Source organism: Pteropus vampyrus, unplaced genomic scaffold, assembly GCF_000151845.1.
Source record: "Pteropus vampyrus isolate Shadow unplaced genomic scaffold, Pvam_2.0 Scaffold11, whole genome shotgun sequence".
In the NCBI taxonomy this organism is placed as follows: Eukaryota; Metazoa; Chordata; class Mammalia; order Chiroptera; family Pteropodidae; genus Pteropus; species Pteropus vampyrus.
Window position 1 is genome coordinate 12,062,665 of NW_011888792.1, and position 27,443 is coordinate 12,090,107.

General features: G+C 34.1%; 1 protein-coding gene across 1 annotated transcript in view; it reads right to left on the minus strand.

Moving 5' to 3' along the window:
• KIAA0825 (KIAA0825 ortholog) overlaps window positions 1-27,443 on the minus strand; it is a 364,821-nt gene that overhangs the window by 187,618 nt on the left and 149,760 nt on the right. Inside the window, exons 15-19 of the mRNA XM_023522742.1 lie at window positions 17,357-17,581; window positions 10,638-11,046; window positions 6,448-6,607; window positions 2,290-2,448; window positions 375-469 (exon numbers count right to left, since the gene is read on the minus strand). Of these exons, the coding sequence (XP_023378510.1) occupies window positions 375-469; window positions 2,290-2,448; window positions 6,448-6,607; window positions 10,638-11,046; window positions 17,357-17,581 (1,048 nt within the window). The remainder of the gene's footprint in view (window positions 1-374; window positions 470-2,289; window positions 2,449-6,447; window positions 6,608-10,637; window positions 11,047-17,356; window positions 17,582-27,443) is intronic.

The following is a 27,443-nucleotide window of genomic DNA, read 5'->3' on the forward strand; positions in this document are numbered from 1 at the left end:
ATTCAATCATGACAGTTTTACTTATATGTTTCCGCTGATCAGACTAATTGATTTGGCTTGGCTTTTTGTATGCATTCATTAAACTGTTGTAAACAAAGGCATAGAATTATAATGACTCAAGTCAATAACTTTTGGTATATACAATACCAAACTATTATATACTGAGTCAAAATATTTAAAATTCAGACGAAAATCAACTAATTTCATTCCAGAAAAAAAAATGTACTGTCTTTTACAAATGCTTACTATGTAAAAACAGCATTTATAAAGTATACTTTATATAATTTCAGATATATATACCTATATATATCCTATATATAAAGGATATACAAATCCTTTTCCCCCAATCAAATTCTCCAAATATTCAATCTTACCTGTTTTTGAGCAGCACACTGAAGGTCGTTTTATCCAGTCCCAGATAATTTGGCAGCAAGTTTGACCAATTCCAGTTCCATTTTGTGATGGCTGACTGTTGATAAATGAGAAGATGCTATTGTTAGTTATTAATCAGAGTTAATATGATCAGTAAATTAAAGCTCCAGCTGTGATAGACTAACTAAGAAGGAGGGGGGTCCAGAACAAGGACTTAGACAGATAACATCAATCATGTCCACAGAAGAAGGTTTTTATTCCAATAAGACAGCAATTAATTTATAAATCCATTTGGGGATGTAGTCATTATTTATAAAAATATAAATCAATTTCTTGAGTCGTTATTCCTCCAAGTACTAATGGCATTTGCCCAACAAGTTTCTCTGAGAGGGCAACTTTTTGAAAAGTAAAGCAAAATAATTGGTAACTTAAATTAAAATTAAATTAAATTTACCATTATATACCTGATCTTTTTCACATGTCAGTATATAGTTTTTTAGCACCCAGAAGTTTGATTTAAAAAAAAACTTGGATATGCTACAACTCAAATTATGAGACATTGCTTAATTAGAATGTGATAGTAATGTTATCTTTTTGATTAAGAAAATGCTTTAAAGAGGAAATTATAAGAACTTGTAAATGTAAATAACAAACAATTCTTTTTTTCTCATTTAATTGATAATTTCACAATAGTAAGGAAAAAAATTACTGTGAAAGATAATCTCATATTTCAGAACTGCATAAAATAAGCCATTTATTTAAATGAAGTGAGGATAATTTAACAGCTACAATGATTATTTATGGTTTGGAGCAAACTAATGTATAACTCGGGAATGTAGCCAATAAACTCACTCATACAATATATTTGATTTTAAAGTATTATAGATGCTTATACTCCTTAAACTAAATAGTTTTGATAATAAGAGTCCAGGCTGATGTTTAAAATCCAACAAGAACTATGCCCTGTCACCTGCTGATTAATGGAGCACCACAATCCTGTCATAGAGCAGGAGAATTCTGCCCCGGGTTGTCAGCATTTGAAGGTCTTATTCTACTACAGTATTGATGAATGTAGACCTGGGCTGTAACAGGCATGGTAAAAATATTATCTGCATCCCGAATTAGGCCACTGTTTTAATTCTTATTTTCATCAGAGCTCTAGGTCAAGCAATCCTTCTCTTCTGCCCTGTTAGATCAAATAGTCTGTCAAGAGGCTTCTCAGAAAAGCCATCGAAAGAATGAATAAAGCAAAAGCAACTTTAGATTTCTAGTACTTTGGCATAAAGATAATGTTTTTAATATAACTACTGAAACATTCAGCTTAAACAATGGCATAATCTGACATTTAAAAATATGTGGTGTTTATCATATTGACTTTATTCTAACCATCCTGACTTTTAAGATCATTAGCAAATTTATTTTAAATTCAGACATGTGTTTAGGGTTATAAAGAAGCAAATTTACCTTTTGCTGCTTAAAATAGAAGCACAATGCTCCACTTACAATTAATTTTAAACTATTTTATAATTTACCTGATAAATTTGATAAATTCCTAACGATTCCAAGGTGCTTCGTGAGTGTAGGTATTAGGGGTGGGAAGGGATGGGGAGACTGTTACAAAATGCCTGGATTTTCGGGCCTTCTACAAACACAGCCAAACGGATGTTTCCTCTGCCCACAGTGAACTGACCTGGTCAGAAGCTATATTTTACAGACCAAACATATGAATCAGTTTGATAAATAGAAAGATGGTAAAATAACTTTTTCAAAGTCAGTTTGTGCAGACCATGCAAATAAATACAAGGCTTCTTGCTTCCTGGTGAAAACGCTTATAAGTAAATATTCAAATACAAACCAATTTTTTTTTTACTAGTGTAAAGAAACCACACAATTTAAATTAAATTTACCATTACATACCTGATCTAGCATGTTTTCACTAAACGCTCTGTACACATGAAAAGGGTTAAAGGCAGAAGGCTGATCCTCCACACTCCTCAAGGTTGTTTTTAAAGGTTGGATGGGTAATGGCTTTTCCTCTGAACCATTCATGGAAAACAGCTGTTCTTTTAAATATTCCTTCAAGGGAAAAAGAAATTACAAGTCGTCGTGGTGGGAAACATATATTCTTTTCAAAAATAAACTGATCAATATCCAAATCTACCCTTTCAGCACATTTGCTAGATCACAATGTATTACTTGCCTCCAGACAGAATACATTTTCAGAAGAAACATAGCAGAGTACCAATCAGCTTTGCAATAAACCCATCAAAAACAGTTTCGCCTAATATATAGGATAGATTAGAAAAGCATTTAACAAATTGTCACATAAGGAATGTATGCTCGATATATCAGAATCTTTTAAACAGGCATTGTTTTGTCATTAGTTCATGTGTTAACACGTCTGGTTACCAAAACTTAACTCAGGTGCATGATTACTCACAGTACAAGACTGCTTATTCATTTATTAAGTGTACTTGCTACCTACGCCATTCTCAGCAGCAGAGCACTAAAGACTCTGATAAAATAAAATAATATAAATGTTCTCCTAATTTTTAACATGTCACAATATTATAAGCAGCCTCACTCTATGTAGAATTAATTATAATGCAAGCCCTTAAACTATTTCCATGCTGTGGCCTGAAAAATGTCAAAGTATAATAAAAGCTCAAAATATAGAATTCTAATCGCCCAACTGCCAGTAATAGGCTAGGCAAAAAAGTCAACCTACTCATTATACCTCATTTTCCATCCATAAGTAAATAAGGTGAATAATCTTAATCTATTTTATAGGACTCTTTCTGGAAAACAACAAAAATGACTAAAAGTTTCTCACTATCATATCAAATGCTTATTGTTAATAAGCAAGTCACTTAATAAATAAAATAATATAAATGTTCTAATTTTTGACATGTCACAATATAATTTTTTTCTTCAGGGTTAGGATTAAGACTAAGTTCACAATATTAGAGCTGAAAAGGACTTCCGAAGTTTTCTAGAAAACCCTTGTTACTCTAAATCTGATATGCAGATCAGCCTAATCAGCCTCACCTGGGAGCTTGTTAGACAAACAGCATCTCAGACCCCACAAATTCAGAATCTGACCGTTATGATTACTTAGGAGATTGGTAGGCATATGAAAGTTTGGGAAACTTTAGCTCACACCATGTCCAATGGTTGGCTCTGTAAGGTCAGGGGACAAGCCTGAGGTCACTCAGGGATGAGGAGTACAGTTGGGCAAGAAGCCACAAGTCTAGTCTCAGATAACTGTGCTTTTTGCCCCTGTGCCTCTATAACTTCACGAATAGAGAATGACCACTGTATTCACTGTGAAAGGCAAATTTCAGATCCCCAAACCCTAAAATTCTAAAGAAACCACTACTTAACAATGACAGTCATTTCTTAAACTTGCTCATTGGATCACATCTCTTTTTAAAAATCAATTCTGTAGTATCTGACACACACACACAGTTTCTTAATATTAGATAATGACAAAACTGTCAGAAAACAATTGTATTTCTAGATTTAGATTTCTTAAAAGAAATAAAATTTTCTCTATTACGATTTCTGAAAGTAAAAATTTAAAAAAGGAATAAAATGCTCTCCTTTCATTAGAAAAACTGCTTTGTTTTGGCTAATAATCTTTCCTATCACTTGACCATATTTGGGCTGTTTTCATTTATACAATTCAAAATAGAGAAAGTGCTCTGTTGCAAGCTGTGAACACAGCGGTGTTTTCTTCCTTATTAATTTCTCCGACCCCTCTGCTATATTGACACCTGTCATTACCTCTTCTTAAAAGTCTCAGATTTTCTGTGACATTGCTTTAACCAGATTTACTGCTAATCTGCTATATTTCTTTAAAAGAAATGTACTCTGTGAAAATCCTTTCTTGAATGCCTTCCTTGTGCAGTTACATCAAAGCTTATTTCTCTACCCATTGTTTCTCCACTTCTCTCCACCGAAGAGCTCCACTGGTCTCATGACTTCAACTACCATACTGTGCTCATGGCCAGGATCTTCGATGATCAATAAGGCTTTTACACTCATTCATCTTACCTTTATCTCAAAGATAAACATTTTAAAACTCGTTTTCTCTCATAACTTTGCTATCTCTCAACGACACACCTATTCTTCCCCTCACCCAGGCCTATACCTATAAATGCTTCTGTATTTATATTACTTTTTCAAATATTTAGTAGCATACCTGAACATGCCAAAGACTCATAAGGCTACTCATAAAATGAAAAAACATCACAATGCAAATTCACCTACAACATAAGAATACCTCACAGTATAAAAACAACCATAAGTATTATACTAGTCACTTAATCACCTTTGCATTGTTATTTGGGTTTACTGCCTGCATTGTTTTAGTAGTCACAAGGCAATGTTCTCACTACTTTCTTTGGTTCTAGCCTCACATTTTTCCTCTTACCTTGGGGCACTGTGTCTCACTGAGCACAAGAGACAACCAAGTACTTAGCTCAACATCCCATCTGATAGACATTGCCATAACAGTAAGTATGTTTGGTTGTAATGAAATCATACTTCTGAACTTAATTGATCAAAATGTAGTGGTGCCCCAGAAAGGAATCTTACTGCATTAGATCTCAAAATATACGTGTTCAGAATAATGGCCTCAGAGTTCCATGAGTTCAACGAGGGGAAATAGCCTTTGGATCTCCTGAATATCCAACTTAATTTTTGTTGATTTTGCTTATTGGTGATTATTGATCTTTTTTGTTATGGAGCTTTTAAAAAGAGGACTAGTCTGTCAGAATGGCAATCTAGACTAGCCATTGCTGTTCTCAAAACTATAGTAATGTCATTTTACTACAGATCTGAGTGAACCCTACCGCAACATCTGTTTTTCAGTAATCATCAGTTATTTTGGCCAATTTGGTGGCCAGGTGGACACACCAATAAAGACCTTCACAGTGGAGGTCTTTCAGTTAGTCAAGGCCAGGAACTGGAATTTCCGAGTTCCCCAAACAAGCTTTAAGGGATCATTAGCAAGAGTGAATAGGTTGTTTTACTTTATAACAAGTATATACTGAGCTCTAGTCCCTGAGGTGATCCTTCTCAGGTGATCACTGAATGCACTATTGTTACATCACCTGTTTATTGACTAGTTGATTAGCTCTTGGAAAGCTAGGTAGCAAGATTTACTTGAAGTAACTTTCAGGTAGATAATAACAGGAAGAACATTTATATTACCCAGCTGTAAAATGTTGTGATAGAATTTAATTCACTCCTTGGAAATTTATGATTTTTAAGGCCTACCTCATTGAGATAAAACACTACATCTTCACATTATTCATGTTATACAATTTTTACTATTCCAAAAAATACATTCATGTGTTTGCAAATACAACCATAATTTTATTCACATTAGATGTCATATTCTAATTCAGATACATATGTTCAAATTAAAAATCTGATTACTGAGCAAACTCGTATTGGTTTAAGTAGACAACAGAGTCTTGCTCTTTACATTTTTGCTAAAACAGACAAAAACAGGCAAGGTCGGAGGCTTAACCCAGCTGAAAGGTGGACAAGCATGACATTGGTTCTAACCAGTGTCTGTGCATTAATGCATTTTTTCTTGGGTTAAGCTATTTGCTCCCTAAAATGGTTCAATATTCTTCTGAAGTTTTCTCATTATGTAAGAAATTTCCAACTTTACCAACACAAATATGATGTCTATAGAAGAGGAACAGCTCTCTTTAGGAAATTCTTCATTTCACAAACACTAGATTTTTAACATCAGCCTAACAGTCACAAATGCACAATTCGAAACTATACCTCTAGTCTATAGGATTCAGAGCTGAACTGAGTTTATGAGCCGTGTTATTGTTTAAACCGTATAAATAAAACTTACATTCTTTCGGTGAAGCTTCTGCTGTACAAATGCAGAACAGCCGGGGCTGAATAGATTCTATTAATAATGTAATATTGAGTTTGGTATTGACTTTAAGAAGTATTATCACCTCCTTGACTAACCCTTAGCTGCCAGCAGACGCTGCCTCAGGCCAGTACACACCTAATTGCTCGGTAAAAAGGCCGTTTCCCTACCTCATTGAGCCGCATGATGTGATAAATTTGCCTCAGGTACTTGCTGCCACCTGGTCTGTGGCAGATATCCAGGACCATCATGTTTATTTTCTGCTCAGTCAGTTCAAGAGCAATATCTCCTTCTTCTAAGGCTGTGCTTTTCTGTATTGCCATAAACGTACTAAATATAAAGCAAGCATATACATATCAGTGATGAAGAATTGTAAAGATGGAAAATAATCAAAGAGATTGAGTGTGGAGAGTCGATGTAAGTCTCATATTCAAAGCACCCATAAAGACTTTGCTCAAATAGGTAAGCCTTCCCAAACCGCTGCTGCTCGTATAAACAGTTCCTTAGAACTAAGCACCTGAAAGCATTTTAAAAAGTGAATCATTTCTTTTAAAACATTTCTTTATTGCATTTATACTCCTATCTATAAAACATTTTCCCATTACTGCAATTGTTGAAATTGCTATAATCATGGGATGAAAACAAAACATTTCTTTTTAAGAACATGTAGGAAATAATTTGTATTTTCTCTTTGAGGATAAAAAGTATCTTCAATGCCAGAAATAGCTTTGGTAGTCTGTCTTTTGTAGATTCCTCTTTACACCTGTCTTAGAACACATTAAAGACTAATTAAAGTGTCAAAAGGGGGAGCCTGTTATGCTAAATATAGGTCGGGTGTTTCCTGGCAGTGTGCTTACCACTGGGTATTTTAAATTGGCCTTTTGACACTTGTTGCCTTTTAAAAATATTTTCCTGTTTCTTCTCCATAACAGATACTTAGCAAAAGTCACTATTATTCTTCTGGGAAAAAGGTTTATTATCACTACACCAGGAATGTGCAACTTATATTTGTGAAACATTTCTTTTCTAAGAACTCACATGCTTACTGATTTTAAACATTATTTACATAGTAATAATGGATGGCATATTTTTAAATTCCTAAACTATACCAGTACAAAATAAATCATGATAGTCAACTTACAACATATATATTCCACACTAATTTTCTAATTGCAATTGATCATGTTAGGCTTTGCAATCTAAGAATACTAAGAAAAAGCATGGTTTTCCACTGTTTCCCAGACTAAATGAAATTTACTGTGGTGTAATCAGCTATATACTGCAGTTCATTACTGAGATTTTGCCATGATTATAAAATTAGTTCTGCTAAGAGTCAGTGCCGCTGACCTGAAGACTGAACCAAATGATACCCAGCTGCTGGGCATTAACTTTTATATTGCTTCCACATGTAGCTTCAAACGCCCTTCTTTAAAAAAAAATAAAATTAAAACTTTATGATCATATAAGCTGGCTAAAAAAGCAAAGCAAATCCTACTTTTAGACATTTTTATTAGCTAGAGTAAATCTTTAAACAAACAATCAAAAAGACCTTGTTTCATTAAAAGAAGTTTGTAAATATCTTGAAGCTGCATATAGGCTGCAAGCAAAATTTCTTGTCAGGTTTTGTAGAGGCTGACATTGAAAAAGTTGAGACCCTCTGACAAAGGAGTGCCTCAGTGTCAGCCCCCGAATTGTATCCTTTCCTGTCCATCACTGTGCAGGTGAAGCAAATGATTGGATTCAGTCAATGCTATGATTAATGAGTTCCTCTCTGGATTTGGGACTGCCTATCAATCATGTCATTAGGGAGAATGTGCCCTGAAAGAGGCAGACCTTAGCCAAGGAATAACTGCATTAATCTTAATCTGTATATGCACCCAGCCAGCCAAGTCAGGGTCACCATGATGAAAAACAATAATCTTCAACTCGACAAATTACTTTGCAAAGACAGACATTTCTTTACTTTTTAGGCTGTGTGTTCTCCAGAATCTAAGTTGACTGTTTACAGCTTGAGAGTTACTACAAAGTGAAGGTTATTTTAATGAATAGTAATACTTTCAGGCAGTATGCAAGACAAGCAAGCTTACAGCTGCCACCTTTCCACTGCAGTTATTTTTACAATTTCCATAAAATCAAAGTTAAATCTGGATGCAAGTGAAAGAAATCTAGCTAAATGATATTGTATAGCTCCAAGATAATCTTCATGGAAAATTAAGATTTCATTTATCTTAACAGAAGCAGCATTTAGTTTAAATGCTTACATTCTTATACTTAAAACAAAAAAAAAAAAAGATGGTAAAGCCAAGGCAACCCTCCACCTATATGCAGACATTCTGGTTTTAAATATATTTTCTTTATGGTATGGTAGAGATCTATGAAATGAATGATCATTTATTTATGAGACATATGTAAAGGTGGACGTTTAGTTGTATGTCAAATAATCGACTTGAACTCAAAGTCAAGAAACATTCTTATAGCACTCAAATCCTGGAAGAAATTATCTAAAGTGAGTTTGTAAGTCAAATTTAACTCCTTCCAATAAATAGAATAAATAACTTTAAATCTGCATTTTCATGAGAAATTAAGACATAGCATTGTGCTAATTACATAATTACGTACTATATATTCAGAATCTTTGAGGGCTGTAAAACATTTTTAAATATCAGCAATTCTCCATTTTGGATGCATATTGCAGCAGATCGCTAATCAACCAAATATCAGCTAGGCAACTCCATTCATAGGAGATACTAGATGTGTTGGTGCTGTTTATAAAACAACAACAACAACAACTTAAACTAAAATCGACTTTTAAGGAACAATTTTACTTATGGATTCCTATATAGAGCCCTAGATGCACGGCTGAGACATACTTTAAACTGATCTTATTGCGAAAGGGGCTCCCAAATCAGCAGTACCATAAATCTAACTGTGTAACTGTAGTCAGTTCCGCTATTTTTACTCTTCTTCTTTTCTCTCCCTTTTATAACCACTGGCATGGATAATGACAATCTGGCCTTAATCTTTTAGTCATTGGATTAGAGCCTGTAAATTGGTATCGAATGCAAATGTAAAGATTAAGAGAGTCACTGTCGATGTTACTAAGCTTTTGCCTGACTGCTATTGTTATTCCCACCATCCAGACATCCCAGAAGTAAATGTCTAGAAATCAGTATGACAAGAGCACAAAAATCATGATTACTGACATCTCCCCATTTGGACTAACATAAAGTCTTACATATTAATGTAAACCAGTAAAGAGTATTCGTTCTAATACTAACCAGTGAGTTCAGTGTCTTTTAACAGAGTTTATAAACAACAAATGCTTACTAGTTCTAGGTTTGATGCTAAGAACTATGAATGTTATTTAATTTTTCAAAACAACTCTATCAGGTTGGTGTCATCCCTGAAAATGAGGCTTTGAGAGATTTGAGACAACTTACACAAGATGGCCCACTTACAAGGGATTTGTATTTGCCCATCTGATTCCAAAGCCTGAGCTTTATCACTACCATGTACTAGGAAAATTAACAACCTGTAGTCATTTCAGGCAGAAAGTTATAATAGTATCTGCTAGCAACTTGAGTATATTTTAAAAGAATGGGGGGCAATGTGTGTGAGTGGTGAAAAAAAAAAGGCCGGTTTGGTGATCTGTAGACCACATGAACTGTAATTCCTTTATCCATATCATGTAATTCTATACTGAAGACTAATTTTAAGACAGGAGGACTCTATGTACATATTTAAATTCATCAGGGACCCTTAAAAATCTCTGCAATACCACAAATCACTTAGCTCTTGGTGACAAAGCTATGAGAAGGCTGACATTTTCATAAAGAAACAGCTGGGTGTGTTTATAGCTCGAGTGTGATATGCCCCAGTTGCCCTCTGGGATTCTTACATTACCAGATGAAAAATGTGTACCTTTTTGACAATCAGGTACACAGAAAGCAATAAAAAGCCTTTTATATCCATTAATTCCTTCTTAATTTAATCTCCATGCCCAATCCATTTATGGAATGCTCCAGGCTATCCACTAGATACCTGTTTGCACACTGAAAAGGAGTGAAACCAAATTCTCCTGGGTTTAACTACTACCCTTTTAATCAGAAACCTTAAGATGGTGACAAAACAAGTATAATGTTCCAGCGTATCAATGGGGTTCAAATTTTAATAAGACAAGGAATGTCTAACAATCCAGTTTTTAATGGAATATTTATCTTTTTTTCGATAGTCATCAAAGTTCCCATGAAGTTACCAAAATGACCACTGCTGGCTATCTCACAGTATTTTGCTGTTGTTGTTTATTGCAGATGTTATTGTGAATGTATTTGATGAAATTTAGTGAAAAAAACTGCTTTACCATTCAGTGCTCAATTTCCTTGCTTTCAGTAATTGGCATTCAATCCAGTTGGGTCTCTGCTGCTCAATGCTCTGTATGACCTTTTGGGTCATTTGATTAGGGCTACTTGTCTGCTCTCCCATGATGCTTTCCAAACACTCACAGATTAAACCAAGTTTCTCTTTACTCCATCTGTCAAGGGAGGCACCTGTTAAAAGTTCCACAGTGTTTCCATCCTCAAATATCCGACATATAATTACAATCAAGTTCCAGACAAGCAGGCTAGCTTTCTTCAAGTCAACAAAGTTTTTTGACATTTTTCTCTCAGACAGAAAAAAGAAGTATTTAATTGGGGGAGGCAAACATGCAATCACCGTAGGTAACTTGCTGATTACAATAGATACTGCCTGAGCAGCAAGCCTTGTGAAGCCTGAGGGGAAAAAGAGAAAGAAAAGGTATGATTAATATTAGCATTTATGTTCCATCGTTGTGTTGAGTGTTGTGTGGGGATGTCTAATTTTTGTGGAGAAATCTGTTGAGAAGAGCAAGTGCTTGACATATTCCTACAGAACTCTGCTGGGATCCCCTGCAGTACTGCCTAAAATTTCCCAAATGTTGAGTTTATTTTTTTCTCCCATATATCAGATTAGAAAATTCAGAATTATTATTTATATTTTTATCTATTAAGACTGCAGGTTTAAAGAGCCCAGATGTCTTCAACTAACAAATGCAAAGACACTGCTGCTGGACCTCTTTGTGGCCTTTACTTCCATCAGCCTTTCTTCTGCTCCTTTGGAATCTATGTCAGAATCATCACAGCTTGTGCCATGACTGGTTTCTCTTCTTTTAGTTCTCAGCCCAAATGTCATCTCCTCATAAAACCTTCCCTCACCATTCCATCTAAAGCAGTTTCTTCACACCCTTCCTATTCCTGCCCAAGTCCCTCCCTGTCATTAGGCCCTATTTTGTTGCTCTTATTATAGCACTTAGCATCACCTGATAATCTTCTCTTTTATTTGTTCATTCTCTGTCACACTCCACTAGACTATAAGCTCCACGAAGCCATTGCTGTATCCTAGCACTTAGGACCTCATATGTAACAGTCATTCAATAAATATTTGTTGAATAAATGAGTTAACATACTGTTTCATGGGTACCTCTATTTCTCTTCTTCACTACTCGGTATCCCATGCTAGTTTCACTTCCTCCTAACACTTTTTCAAGGTTGATATTTGCTAAGAAGTCCTTGGCCTATTGACCAATGATTCTATACACTGTCCCTTGCTAGGTGTTATTTCTCTGCAGAATTTACTAATATGCCCTCTCTAAATCAGGGTTTCTCAACTTTGGCACTAATAACATTTTGGGCTTGATACATCTTTGTTGTGAGGAGCTCTCCTGAGCATTGTTGGATGTTTTAGCAGGATCTCTGGCCTACACCCTCCAGACACCAGTAACATTCTCCTCAGTTGTGACAACCAAGCACTGCCAAATGTGTCCCAGGGGCAAAATCTTCTCTGGTTGAGAATCATTTTCTAGATGATTCCAGAATTCTTAGTCTTGGTCTTTCTCCAGGGTAGCAATCCAGGCCTTTTTCCAGGGTACAACTTCAGCTCCCTGCTGGGTATTCCATTCTTCTGCCCTAGTCATCATTAACTCAGTATAACTAAAACCAAATTCATTGTTTTCCTCAAAATATAGCTCGGCCCTCCTTTTAGGGTCTAAATATCTTTACATTCTCACATGGAATGCCCTCTCTCCTCATAGGTCATCCGTATTCTTCAACTCTTGTTTTAAAGTCTTGTCCTCCTATGGATTTATTCAAACATATTATCCATATGACTGTTTTGGTAAGTAGAGCCATAATGTGCCATATTGTATCATCTTTTGTATTATCATCCATTATTGTTTATGTTATATTATTATTTATGTCTTCATGAGTTATTTTTACAACTAGACTAACAGCTCCTTGAGAGCATGGAGAAAAATCTCATTGCTTCTCAAGTATTCCACAAAGCCAGACACAGTGTTTTAATCCACTGTGTACATAAATGAATTTGAAACTTGGAACTAAGTGAGAAATCAAAAGATCATAGCTTTGAGTTCTTCAATAAAATATTCTTTACTCTCGTTACTGAATAAAAATGATAAAACAATGTGAAAGATTTTTCAAGGCATTTGTGACATTTAAAAAGTCACTCTGCTTTAAAAAAGTACAAAGCTCTTGGAAAACATGTCTAGTCTAGTGACTCCTCAGAAATTCATGACAACTTAAGAATCATTTAAAAAATTAACTAGAGTAGTCTTTATAAGTTTGTAAACTGGGTCCAACATATATTTGAATGATGTCATAAGAGTACTGTATTAAATGAAATAATAAACGTGAAAGCACCTGTTTGGTACTTGGTAAAAAATAGTTCCTCAATGAATATTTTCCTTTTATTCAAGTGAATATGCTTAGATGAGGCTTAAAACATAGATAAAACAAATTAAGAGACTCCTTTGTGACCACTCTTCTGTGTGTTCTTAAATTATTTTAAATATTTTATACTTTATGTGTCTGGTTCTCATACACTCTATTCTACTGTCAGGTATTTGACTTAAAAAATTATACCTTATATTACATTTATCCTAGAGAGGGTTTAACTGCAGATATCAAGTAAACATTTGACAATCAAAGTAGATAGCAGGCAAAGATTACCAATTCTCTTCACACCTGCATTTCTGATATTTTATAAAATCTGAGGACTCCAGGTACGAGATCCCCAACTACTTCATTAAAGCTTAAGGCAAATTCCAATCAGAACTTTTACGCTGATGATAAATTAATAAACCCATTCTACTAATCACAGGGGCTCTAAATCTAAGACGATGTTAACAACACACCAGGGAGGTATATTTTAAGAATGCCACACACTTATTTTTCTGTCTTTAATTAAATAAGCTGACTTCTAGCTAAGCCATATATATGTAATATATTGTAAGAGCCATCCCAATTTCAAAGCTGATAAAGTGTGAAAAAATGTGTCTTAGAATAAATGCAATGTGATATGTATATTTATATATTTATTATTTCTTCCTTGCCATTCATGAACTCCTGGCTATAATAATATATTTTGTGAATCATAAAACATGCAAAAGAGAAATTGATAATGAATGAGGTGAAGACAAAATAATGTCTTAAAATTCATTTAAAATTGTGTTTATTAATGATATAAAATGTTAATAATAATTTATTGAGTAAGCATAATGTGATTTAACATGCTTTATTATTTTTTAAAATCTGGGCTTAACACTTTGCAAACAGTAATTCTAAGTTCAGTTTGTTTGAATACTTGGTTTTAATGGCTGTCATAGGGTAAAAGCCACTAAATGAACATACATAGATCCACGCAGAACAAGTATATGAATAACAGTTCTTGTGAAATCATGGCACTTGTTTTTCAATCTTGCCACCAAATAGGCAAAGGTTGTTGATGACTAATAATTCTTCATCATTTGTGATGTCGATTAGTTATTCTTGCAAACAAATTGAAAAATATTTTGTTTTTATATTTTTAAGAAAAATGTTCAAGAATCACTTAAACTCTTTTTTGGAATATTTTAAGTTATGTTAGAAAATTCTAAATTTTTAAATGTGAGGCTATGATATTTTTATAGGTGGTACTGGCTTTTATAAAAGTAATCTTTCTAGCTTTTGTAAAATAAACTATCTTAATGACTTCCTATAGCACTTTGTGTATTTTTGCCTTCAATTTCTTCCTCAATAATATGCATGTCAATGATGCCATGAATACATTTTCCTTGTGGTGCTATCTCTATTTCCTCTCCAGAATTCAGTTTCAGTTAAAGCAATTACTCCAAAGTTTTCCCATAAAACATTCTTTTTACTTAAAAAGTAATTTACTGTTAAAAAAATATACTCTCTAGTATATCTTTCATTTAATTGTTGTCAAAGAAACAAAACAACTAGTTCTTTGTATATTTGCATTTTGAAATAAGGGAGCCAATACCTAAACTGAGCTAAAGTTCAGTCAGAAACATCTGAACTTTCATTCAACTCTTTGATAATCCCCTACATTGTATAATTTATTGTAATATTTATTTCTTTAAATCTTCCGTGTTTTCTATGTAACAGTATTTGCTGACAAAGAAATAAAGAAATGCATTTTAGTTTGTTACCCTAGTGTTTTCCATGTTCTGTCATTTTCATTGTGTCAGGAAGCAAATGTTCCCTTTACTGGGAACATTTAAAGAATTCTCAAAAAAAACCTGTTAGAATTCTCAAAATCAAGTTAGAATTCTCCAAAATAACATTTATTGGTCTTCTGATAAATTTTGCAAAGTACTGGATTAAATATGTTTGACTTAAAACATTGCTAGAAACAATTATAGAAGTTTGTCTTCATGTTTTAAAAGTTTGGTTTTGAAATTTTTTGCTAATCAAGATGACTTCAAGCTATCTCTAGCTAATATCTCAGGGCACGATACTCATTTAGGAAGGGTTCATATTTAATGATAATACATGCAAAGCCATATTTCAAATGGTTTTACCACACATTTTCTTTTTTTCTTTTTTTTCCCCCAAATCTGGTCAGATTATTATTGTTTTTCCTTATAATATGGCTGAGAAAGAGCTCATGTTAGGAATAGAAAGAGTGAGCTCTTTCATTTTGTCACTGTTTGCTCTTCCTTGCATTCCCAGTATTAGCTTTAAACTGCAGTTGACCTGTTGATTTATAGGAATATATTAAAGCCACTTGTGTTCTTTATGAGAATTAATTTTGTTAAAAGTAGATTCTGAAATATAAAGGACAACCTTAATTCATTATTGTACACTGAAAACTAATGAAGATGTAAGATTACCCTGTCCATCTCCTGCCTAACAATATTGTTTCCAACATACAACTGGCTCACTCACAGACCGAAGGAGAAGCCCAGTGACAATCTTCATATGAAACTTTAGTAAAGTTTAATTTCTTTCTTTCTTCACACACCCAAGAATTGTCTTGTACATCCCCTGAGGTGTCTGTATGCATTTCACAATAGTTATACCTATTCTTCTAGCACCAAGAAGAGATATTTTATTTACAGTTTCCCTCTGGTCTCAACCACAGTGCCTGGTAGGTAGTATAATTCATTTAGTAAATACCTACTGAATGAGTAAGTGACTTAATGTCTGGTATGTAAATATTATCTTTCTTGTATACTATAGTGAAAATAAAGGCTTAGCACTGTCACTCTAAAAGAGGGAAGAAATGAAGAACTATGGTAATTCTATTGTCATAGCCACCTGGAATGCACAGAATGCTTTATGAAATCACTTTTCTCTACCACTTTCTTTTATATATTTATGTGTTTTGGCACCCCTTCATGGCTGTCTATCGAAGAAGTATCGTACTTAGTGATAATTTTATGAAGAATATTATTTAGTAAGGAAAACTTCAAGAACTTATATCTACAAAGTAAGCATTTTTTTGGATTTGGAGGCTCTTTGAAATGTTATGGAAGAATTCCAAAATGCTTTTAGAAAGCAAAATTGTTCATGAATAGAATGACTTGAAAGCCACAAGGAAAATAGTGCTACTCATATGACACGATATGTTAACTATAGATCATGACTCTTGAATTGCTCAAAATCTATGAAATATACAAAAGCTAGAATGAAAGAGAGATGGGAACAACTCATCTTTGGAAAAACTTAAGCAATGAAAAGATGACATTTCCAATTTCAATTAAATGGCTTTACTAGATTCAAAGGAAGTTTAATAGGGCTTGAACAAAATTAAAACATTACTATGAAAGGTCACAGATAGAAAATTGATTTGAGTTTGTAATATAAGGTCACTGGATAAGAGTCACATTATTTAGGATCATCATGGAGAAGAATGAAAGAAAGTCTAGTCCCCTCAGTTAACTTTAGTGGGCTCAGCTGGAATATTTTACTGTTGACAATTTCCTTAGAGTTAGTGAAAAAATATTCTTCTTTAAAGATGAATACAAAAGGGAAAAGTTGATTATAAAAATTTTAAATATTTATGAATATAGACAGATACATAGTATATATTCAAAGGAATCTTGTGAATTTCTCAGAAAGTAGAAACATCTAGATAGGAAGAAATCATTTAAGAAGAGAAGACTTGATTAATAAAATAAATAATGTAGATAACTGATAGTTCTTAAATACATTTGGTAGACACGCTGAATAAGAACAATGCACTGAATTCAGGACCATGGGTATTTGGGGGAAAAACATCTGTCTGGAAAACACAGTTACTAAATAGGGTGCTATTTTTGACCTGAAAGCTACACATATAGGTGTATCAACAAGCGAAAAGAAAGTAATAATTGATGGTTGCAGGGGAAAACTTCAAGGAAAGAATAATTAAACTGAATATCATGCAATTTTCTTGAGAGTATGAATTTTAGATTACTCAATAGATTTAGAGGAAATCAGTCAAAATCATGTGACTAATCTGTGAATACTAACCTGAACACAGAATGTCACAGAAAATCCTCAATTGGTAACTAAATAAATAAAATGACCATTCGAGTAATTTTCATTTCTAGATTCTTTGATCATATGACTCTCAGTAAGGAAAATTACAGGTTTCAAATATACATGGTAAAAATAAGACTAATATAGTTTACAAATATTATCACTTTTAGAATTTTACTTGATCTCATATCCTAGAAAATTGCTTCTTGAGGAATATGTTCTTACAGAAAAATAAATATACCTTTGCTTGATTCTTTCTTTTTGGTTTCTTTTGGAATATAATTCCATTCTTTTGGAATGCTCTCAAGCAAATGTTCAGGAACAATGTGCTTATTTAGGTTTGTCTCACAGTTTCTTCCAGAATTCATCACAGATATTATCTCCTGTACAATGTCCTTGACAGCGTCGGTCAATGCCAGTCTCAAGCTTCGGATGAACTCTAGCTCAGACTCCATACATGTTGAGACTTTAAAATTAGACAGTATATTACAGTTAGCAGAATCTTGTAATATTTTGTGTCTTGTTCAATTGGGAATTCAGTTTCTCAGTGATCTAGTTTAAAGCTATAGGGAAAGAGAGCTGCTTTTAACCTAGAAATCATACAATTGATAAACAGTTCATAAACGTTTGAAAAAAAAATTTCTTCATCTTGGTAATAAAGGTAATGAAAATTAAAATAATAGTGAATAACAGTATTTTCTGGTAGCTTTGAACTCTTCTGGTGGGAATAAAAATTGTGTTACCTTCTTAGATGACAACTTGGCAATAGTATCAAAAACTTTAACATTTTACTTACCCGTTAATCCACTTATTCCTTCTCTAGGACTTTATTCTAAGAAATTAATTATGGTTATATAAAAGATATAAAAAAATGGAAATAATTTAAATATCCAGTAATTGGTGAAGTGTTTAGTTAGCCAAGGTATATCTATTTACATGGTAAAGCCATATATTGTTTAGTATAAAAATAAAAGCAGGTTAGAAAGAGTATGGCATGCTATTTGTATTTAAAACCACATATCTACATACACATTTAAAAGAAACAAAAGATATACTCTACAACGTAAATGGAGATTTTCCTCTTCCTTTACTTCTTCTTTTCCTTTTTCTTCCTTCTTTCCCTCCCTCTCTCCCTCTACCCTTTTCTCCTTTCTTTCTTTCTGCCATCCTGACTTCTTACTGATTATACATGTTACCAACATGAATATATATTATTTGTGTGGTAAATGCAATAAATTTAAAAAATACAACTGGAAAGGCCTGGGACTATCACTTGAATCAATACAGTAAGGCACCTATATGCTTTTTTCTTTCTCAAATTTTGAGGTGATATTTTTCAAATAACTCAAACCATTATTAAAATGACCATGGTGAAGAGGATCTTGCTAATATCAAATACTGAGATTTTAATTTTTTCACATGGCATAGTCATCACATACGTTGTTGCTCTTTACAGGATGGGTGGAAGACATAGCTGTCTGTCTTTTCAATGATGTTTTAAAACTTTAATTCAGTGAAACACATTAAGAACCCTTCTTCTTATAGCAATAATTAATATTCATTTTGGTTCAATGCTTTGGAGTCATGGGTTAAAATCATCTTACATATCTAAAAGTTCTAGAAAGCCAGAAATCCCTCTATTTATGTTAGATAAAAAGATATGTTTATTCACTTTAAAATAAAAACAAAGTATTGAAAATGACAGAGAAAATAATAGATCTATCTCAAAGAATTATTTAAAACTTATGTGAATTAATTTGTGTAAAATAACTGGTATGTAGTAAGTGCTCCATATATATTTGCTATTTTTATCTAAGATAAGTTTTCTATAAAAATTACCATTTTACAGTGTAGGGCTGCCCAGTAGTCTCTTGATACAGGGTTCTGAAATATCTCAAGCATTAAATACTATAAGGAGAATTAAGCAATAGCCACAGATGCCTATGGTGGAGTTAAGATACAGATAAATAAAAAGAGAAATGGGAGAGGAGGGAATAGAGAAAAGAGAGTAAGTGGCAAGGCCTTCTCATTTCTAACTCTGCAAATAAAGAGCTTGGAAGTACCACTCTGTCCTAACAACAAATACAAAGCTGAACAGATTTTAAAAAATCAACAACTCTTCTTGGATCGATAAGAGAGGTGAAGACACAAGGCAAATTGGAGGGACAGACAGGCAAATTACATGGAGTCATGGGTTAGTGGAGCAAAGACTCATAAGCAGAAACTACCATGGGAAGCAGTGTCAAGGTGGAAAAATATGAACTGTAATTGATAAATTACTGGAGGCTCAGTGCAAACAAGTCTGAGAGTTCAAACTCCAGAAGGACCCCTGTCATGAGGGAGCTGCCACACTTTTGTGAGTTTTACCTCCAGGAGCTCAACAAGTTTCCCACAATAAATATCAAACAAAAATCCACTAGTGCTTCCAGCCAGGGGAGGGGAAAAGAAACATTCTGAAATAAGCCAGAGCTCTGTTTTATTAAGGCTTACCTATAGGAGAAACTATTAAAACAGAGCCTAACCCACTGGGGTTATCGGAGCCTAACTGTCCTGGGTGAAGGGCAATATCCAGCTCCAGTCCACTCTAGCCATTCTCTCCTACCTAAGTGGGGGTCGGGAGAGGGGGTGGAGCGGAGACTGAAAGACATTTGTGAAGTACACCATCCAGAGGCACAGGCTCACCAAAAAACTGAGACCCAATCATAAGATTGCAGATAGTTTCCCTCCCCCACACCTCTTCACCACATTACTAAAGGTCTATTTTGAGCAATTCCTTTTATACAGTACATCATGTCCAGCTTTCAAGAAAAAAATATAAGACTTACTAAAAAACAAAAAACACAATTTAAAAAGACAGAGAAAGCATCAGAAACAGATATAGCAAAGCTGTAAGAATTATCAGACCTGGAATTTAAAATAGCTATGATTAATATGCTAAATGCTCTAATGTATAAAATAGACAGCATGCAAGAATAAATCAGTAAGTCCTAGGAAAGAATGCAAAAGAAATACTACAGATGAAAAGAACTGTAACATGGGCTTATTAGTAAACTGGATATGGCTGAGAAAAGAATCTCTGAGCTTGAGCATATCTCAATACAAACCTCCAAAAATAAAAAGCAAAGAGAACAAAGAAAACAAACAAACAAACAAACAAACAAACAAACAAAAAACAGAACAGCATATCCAAGGGCTGTGGGACAACTACAAAGAAATATAATATATACATAATAGGAATATAGGAGAAAAGAGAGAGAGAAAAAAACAGAAGAGAAATATTTAAGACAATAATGACAGAATTTCCCCCAAATTAATGTCAAACACAAACCACAGAATCAGGAAGCACTGAGAATACCAAGCAGGATAAATACTTTAAAAAACTATACCTAGGAATATTATTTTCAAACTATAGACAATCAAAGATTAAAAAAATAGTCCTGAAAGAAGTCGTAGGAAAAACGACACTTTGCCTTTAGAGGAACAAAGGAAAGAATTGCATCTGACTTCTCAGTAACCATGTGCATAAGAAGAGAGTGAAGTGAAATATTTAAAATGTTGAGAGAAAAAATACCCCACTAGCCTAGAACTATATACTCTGAAAAATGATCCTTTAAAAGTAAAGGAGAAATAAAGACTTTCTCAGACAAACAAAAATTGAGGGGATTTATTGCCGGTAGAACTGCTTTGTAAGAAATGTTTAAAGAAGTTCATTAAAGAGAAAATAATATAGGTCAGAAATTCAGATCTACATAAAGTAAGGAAGAGCACTGAAGAAAGAATAAGTGAAGGTAAAATGAAAACTTTCATTTTTCTTATTCGTAATTGATCTACCAGATAAGTTTGTTTAAAATAATATCAACAATGTATTCATTTGACTGATATATCTTACATATATGCACATGTACATACTTATGTATGTTTGTATATAAGTGAAATGAGTGACAGTAATGATATAAGAAATGGGAAAAAATTAGGATTATTTTGTTATTATAAGGTATTCACAACACCTGTGAAGTGTTATAGTGTTGTTATAAAGTGGACTTGGATGGGTTTCAAACTCTCTATATATGTTGCAAACTCGAGAAATCACTTAAAAAAGTAAAAAAAGAAGTATAACTGACATGCTTAGAAAACAGAGAATATGGAATCATATGAAATGCGCAATTAAAGCCAAGTAGGGCAGCAGATTGGAAGCCAAAAATAAGAATAAACAACAAGGGCAACAAATAAAAAACAATAACAAATATAATAGATATAATAATACAACTATATCTATCATCACTTTGAATGTCAATGGACTAAAATAACCAATGAAAAGACAGAGATTGATCAGCATGGACCAAAGAACAAGATTCAACTATATGTTGTCTACAATAAACCCAATTTAAAGACACATATAGGTTAAAAGTAAATGGATGGAGAAAAGCATATCACACTAACACAAATCAAAAGAAAGCAGGAGTAGTTATATTAATTTCAGACAAAGCAGACTTCAAAGCAAGGAAAGTTATCAGGGATAAAGGAAGGTATTACATAATGATAAATGGGGTCATTTCTCCAAGAGGACATAACAATTGTCAATCTGTATGTGCCAAATAGCTGAGTATCAGACTATGTGAGGCAAAAACTGATAGAACTGCAAGGAAAAATAGATGAATCTACTAACATAGTTGGGGACTTTAGCAGCCCTCTATCAGAAAGAGCTCTAGCAAGTAGAAAATCAATAAGGACATAGTAAAATTCAACAACACCATCAATCAACTGGATATAATTGACATTTAGAGACTATTTCATCCAACAACAGCAGAATACATATTCTTCTCAAGCTCACATTTAACATTCACTAAGATAGATCACATTCTGGGCCATAAAGCACACTTAAATTGAAAAGAATAAAAATCACACAATGGCTGCTTTGAGCACAAAGGAATTACACTAGAAATCAATAATAGAAATATAACGGGAAAAATTCCAAAACATGGATATTGAAAATATATGATACACTTTTAGATAACACATAGATAAAAGTAGAAATCGCGAGAGAAATTTAAAAATATTTCGAACTAAAATGAAAATGAAAACACAACTTATCAATAGTTGTGGGATGCAGCAAAAGCAGTGCTTAGAGGGAAATGTATAGCATTGAATGCATACACTAAGAAAGAAGAAAGACCTAAAATCAACAGTCTAAGTTTCCACCTCAGGAAACTAGAAAAATAAGAACAAATTAAATCCAAACTAAGCAGAAGAAAAAAAATGGTAAGAATTAGAGCAGAAATCAATGAAACTGAAAACAAGAAATCAATAGGAAAAATCAACAAAACTAAATGTGGGTTTTTCTAAAAGATCAATAAAATCAATAAGCCTCTAGCCAGACTAGAAAGAGAGAGCAAGGATACGAACTACTAATATCAGAAATGAAAGAGAGAACATCACTATAGATCCATGGACATTAAAAGAATAAAGGAATACTCTAAATAACTCTATGACCAAAAATTAGATATCCTAGATGACATGGACCAATTTCTTGAAAGACACAATCTGTCAAAATGTACAATACAGTGATTAGATATTTATATAACTTACAAAGTGATCACTCTGATAAATCTAGTATTCTTCTGACACCTAATATAGCTACTACAATATTATTGACTATATTCCTCATGCTATACTTTACATCCTCATATTTTGTAACTACTAATTTGTACTTCTTAATCCCTTCCCCCTTTTCACCCATCCCCCAAAGCTCCTTCCCATTTAGTAACCATCAAAATGCTCTCTGTATCTATGAGTTTGTTTCTATTTTGTTTGCTTGTTTATTTCGTACTTTAGATTCCACATGTAAGTGAAATCATATGGCATTTTTCTTTCTCTGTCTGACTTACTCCACTCAGCCCAATACCCTCCTCTAGGCCCATCATTCAAGTTATTGCAGATGGCAAGATTTCATTTTTCATATATCTGAATAACATTCCATCATATATTTGTACTACCTCTTCTTTATCCATTCATCCATTGATGGACACCCAGGTTACCTCCATATTTTAGCTATTGCAAATAATGCTTTAATAAACATATGAATTCACATGTCCCTTTGAAGTAGTGTTTTGGGTTTCCTTGAAAAAATACCCAGAAGTGGAATTATTGAGTCATTCTTTGTCTCTTGTTATAGCCTTTGTTTTAAAGCCTATTTTGTCTTGTATAAGTATTGATGCCCCAACTTCTTTTTTTCATTTCCATTTTCATGAAATATCTTTTTCCATCCCTTTACTTTCAGCTTGTGTGTGTCTACCGATCTGAAGACTCATCTCTTGTAGGCAGTATAGGTAAGAGTCTTGTTTTCTTTTTCATTCGGCCATCCCATCTTTTGATTGGAGGATTTAATCCATTTACATTTAAAGTAATTGTTGATAAATATGTAGTTATTGCCATTTTTTAATTCATATTTTTGATCTTTATTGTTCCTCCTCCTCCCCCTCCCCCTCTCCCTCTCCCCCCTCCTCCCCCTCCTCTTCCTCCTCCTCCTCGAAGTCCCTTTAACATTTCTTGGAATATTGGTTTGATGTTGATGAACTCTAGCTTTTTCTTGTCTGGGAAGCTCTTTAACGGTCCTTTTATTTTAAATGATAGCTTTGCTGGGTAGAGTTATCTTGGTTATAAATCTTTGCTTTTCATCACTTTGAATATTTCGTGATAATCCCTCTGGCCTGCAAAGTTTCTATTGAGAAATCAGCTGACAGTTTTTTGGTACCCTTATGATGTGAATGTTGGTACGCTTGATGTTGTCACAGAGACCCCTTAAACTGTCCTCATTTTTTGGATTCTTTTTTTCTTGTTGCTGTTGTGATTTGGTGTTTTCTGCTATATTATCTTCTAAATTGCTGATCCGATCCTCTGTTTCATCTAATCTACTGTTGATTCCCTCTAATGTTGTCTTCATTTCTGACTAGTTCTTTTTTATGTTTTCTATCTCTATTTTTATGCTTTTAATTTCTTTGTTAAAGTTCTCACTGAGTTCATCTACTTTTCCCCTAATTCACTGAGCATCCTTATAATCAGTGTTTTGAACTTTGCATCTGGCAGACTGTCTCCATTTTGTTTAGTTCTTTTTCTGGAGCTTTGTTCTGTTCTTACATTTGAGACATGTTTGTTTTTGTTTTGTTTTGTTTTGTTTTTGTCTCCCCATTTTGGCTGCCTCCTTGTGTTTGTTTCTATGTATTAGGTAGAGTGGCTATATCTCCTGGTCTTAGAAGAGTGGCCTTATATAGTAGGCGTCTTGTGGGGCATAGTGGTGCAGTCTCCCTGGTCACTTGAGCTGAGTTTTCCAGGTGTGTTCTTTGTATGAATTTTGTGTGCCCTCTTGTTGTAGTTGAGTGTTGGTTGCCATTTGCACATCAATTGGAGGGACTGAGCCACGGGATGATTGGTTGTGAGGACTGGCCAGTGAGTATAGTGGAGGAGCTGTTGTGCAGGGGCTGACCCTACAATGCAGAATTCACTTTAGCAGGGCTCTGCTGCCTGCTCTGTCTGCCCTTTGGATTTGTCATCCTCAGGTGTGGCCCCAGTTGGTGCTCCGACTCAGTCCAAAGGTGGCCAACAGGCTTGTCTGTCCTGGGGCCGCCTGAGAGGGGCCTAGCCACAGACCAACTTTAGCTGCAGCCTGTGCCTCACCTGGGGACACCTGGTATGAGCCACCAAGAACCCCACAGATGGCTGCAACCCGTGAGAGAGTTGAAGGTGCCTCGAGGGGCCAAGCTAGAAATTGAGGCCAGTTGCCGCTAGTGCCGGGCCTTAGGGTGTTCAGCAAGAGATACAGGGCTTGCTGAGGTCATATGCTGCTTATTTGGGTTTTGTTAACCTTTGAGAGAGTTTAGGAAAGTTTGCAGCATGAGCCAAGACAGGCTGTTTGTATGAAAAAGCCACTGGAAGCAGCTTGATGGGCCTGTAGGTTGGGTGGGGTAGAGTCTCAAGGAATCACCAGGATGGGATGATCAGTGTTAGCCAGGCTAATGGAGACTCAGATATGATAGCTGTCTGTGTCTCCAGGAGGGGAGAGGATTCAACAAAGAAATAATGGATTCTGCCAGCACTTCTGTCTGGGAGAAAGCTGCCCCATCCAGCCCTCACCCTGAAGCCAGCCAACTCAGTTCCTCTGCATACGTCCCTGGCGCACTTCAAGCTGCTGCCCTTGCTCTGGGACTCAGAGTGAATGAGCCTATCAGTGGATCAGTTCATGTGTACGCCCTCTAAGAAGAATGCCTGGGACTCCAGCCATCATCTGTCTCAGTTAGCCACAATCCCTGTTGGTTTTCACAGCCAGAAGTTGTGGAGACTTCTCTTTCTGGCACTGAAACCATTGGTTAAACAGCCTAGTGTGGGACTGGAAACACTCATTCCTCTGGGAGGACCTCCACAGTCAAGATATCTCTCCCAATTTTTAAAGCAATTTTTAGCCTGTTTTGCATCTCTACAAAACCTAAGAGTCTCAGGGGGGCTTCTTCTCTATGTCCTTAGTTATAGGACTTCTGTTCAGCTAGACTTCAGGCAACACTCAATAATTGTGGTTCTGTAGTTCAGCTGTACTTTCGATGTAATTGTGAGATGTGACAAGCACAGCATTTACCTACTTTGCCATCTTGACTGGAAAGATATACCGATTCTTTTAAATCTCTTTCAGAACATAGAGAGGGACTACTTTCTAACTCATTCTAATGCCAGCATTACCTGAATATCAAAACAAGAAAAAGACATTACGAGAAAAGAAAACTACTGACTAATATGTCTTATTTACATAGATTTAAAAATCAAAATAAAAATATTAGAAAATTGAATCCAAAAATGTATAAAAAGAATTATATATCATAACCAAGTGAGATTTATCCAAGATATGCAAGGCTGGTTCAACATTAGAAAATCCACAAGTAACAATACTATTAGTGAAAACAAAATCTTTAAAGGATGAAAACAATATCTACATACTCAACAACATAACATCCATAACTTCTGGCATCCAATAAAAAATTACTAGGTGCAATACAAAAAACAGTGCTCTAGACTCAGAGGAAAAAAATCGGTCAATAGAAACATACTCCAAAATGACAGTGATGATGAAATTAGCAAACAAAGATTTAAAACAGACTTCATATACATGTACAAAGGTTTAAACATGAGAGAAAGGTATAAAATATAAAAAGGAACTAAGTGGAATTGCTATAGGTTAAAAATATATGAAATAGGAATCAATGATGGCCTTAACAGCAGTTTAGAACTGCAGGAAAAAAAAATCACTGAACTTGAAGAGACAATAGAAAGTATCCAAACCAAAGCACAAAAAGAAAGAAGGCTAAAAAACAAAACCAAACAATAAAAAATCAAAAAAGAATACAGCTTCAGTGACATGTGGAAAACACCAAAAGGTTTAGTATACATGTAATGAGAGTCCTAGAAAAAGTGATGCAAGGGGGGATAAAAAGTAAAATATCTCAAGAAAAATGGCTGAAATGTTTCTAAATATGATAAAAATTAAAGATCTCCAGATACAAAAAGTTCAACAGACACTAAGCAGAATAAATACAAAGGAAACCAAAACAAAGCAAAACACAATCAAATTGTTGGAAAGTAGTGATAAAGACAAAAATCTTAATATCAACCACAGAAGAAGACAAATTACATAAAAGTAAACAGACACTTTAATAATAACTGATACATCATCAAAAACAATGCAAGCCAAAAGATAATAGAATGACATCTTTAAAGTGCTGAATGAAAAAGAAAAGAAAAAAACAAAACTCTGAACCCAGAATTCTATATCTAATGAAAAATATTTCAAATATAAAGTTAAAGTACTTTTTCATACAATGAAAGCTAAAATAACGATGGCAGAAGATTTATAGTACAAGAAATGTTAAAAGAAGTTCTTTAGGTAGAGGAAAATAATACCTTTTAGAAACTCAGATCTACAGAAATAAGAGTACCAGAAATGGTAAATATAGAGATAAATATAAAAGACTTTCTTCTCCTTTTTAATTTCTATAAACTATAATTGACTAAAATAAAAATAAAATAATAAATTGCGGGCTTTATAACAGTAGAAATAAAATGCATGATAACACTAGCACAAAAGATAGAAGGGAATAAATCAAAACGTACCATGGTAAGATTCATACATTAGATGTAAATTGGTATACTATTATTAAAAGGTAAACTGATGAGTTAAAGATACATATCGTAAACCCTGGAGCAACTATTAACACAGATAAATAGACAGAGAAAGAAAGAGGTATATCTCATAATCCATTATAAAAGATAAAATATAATACTGAAAAATA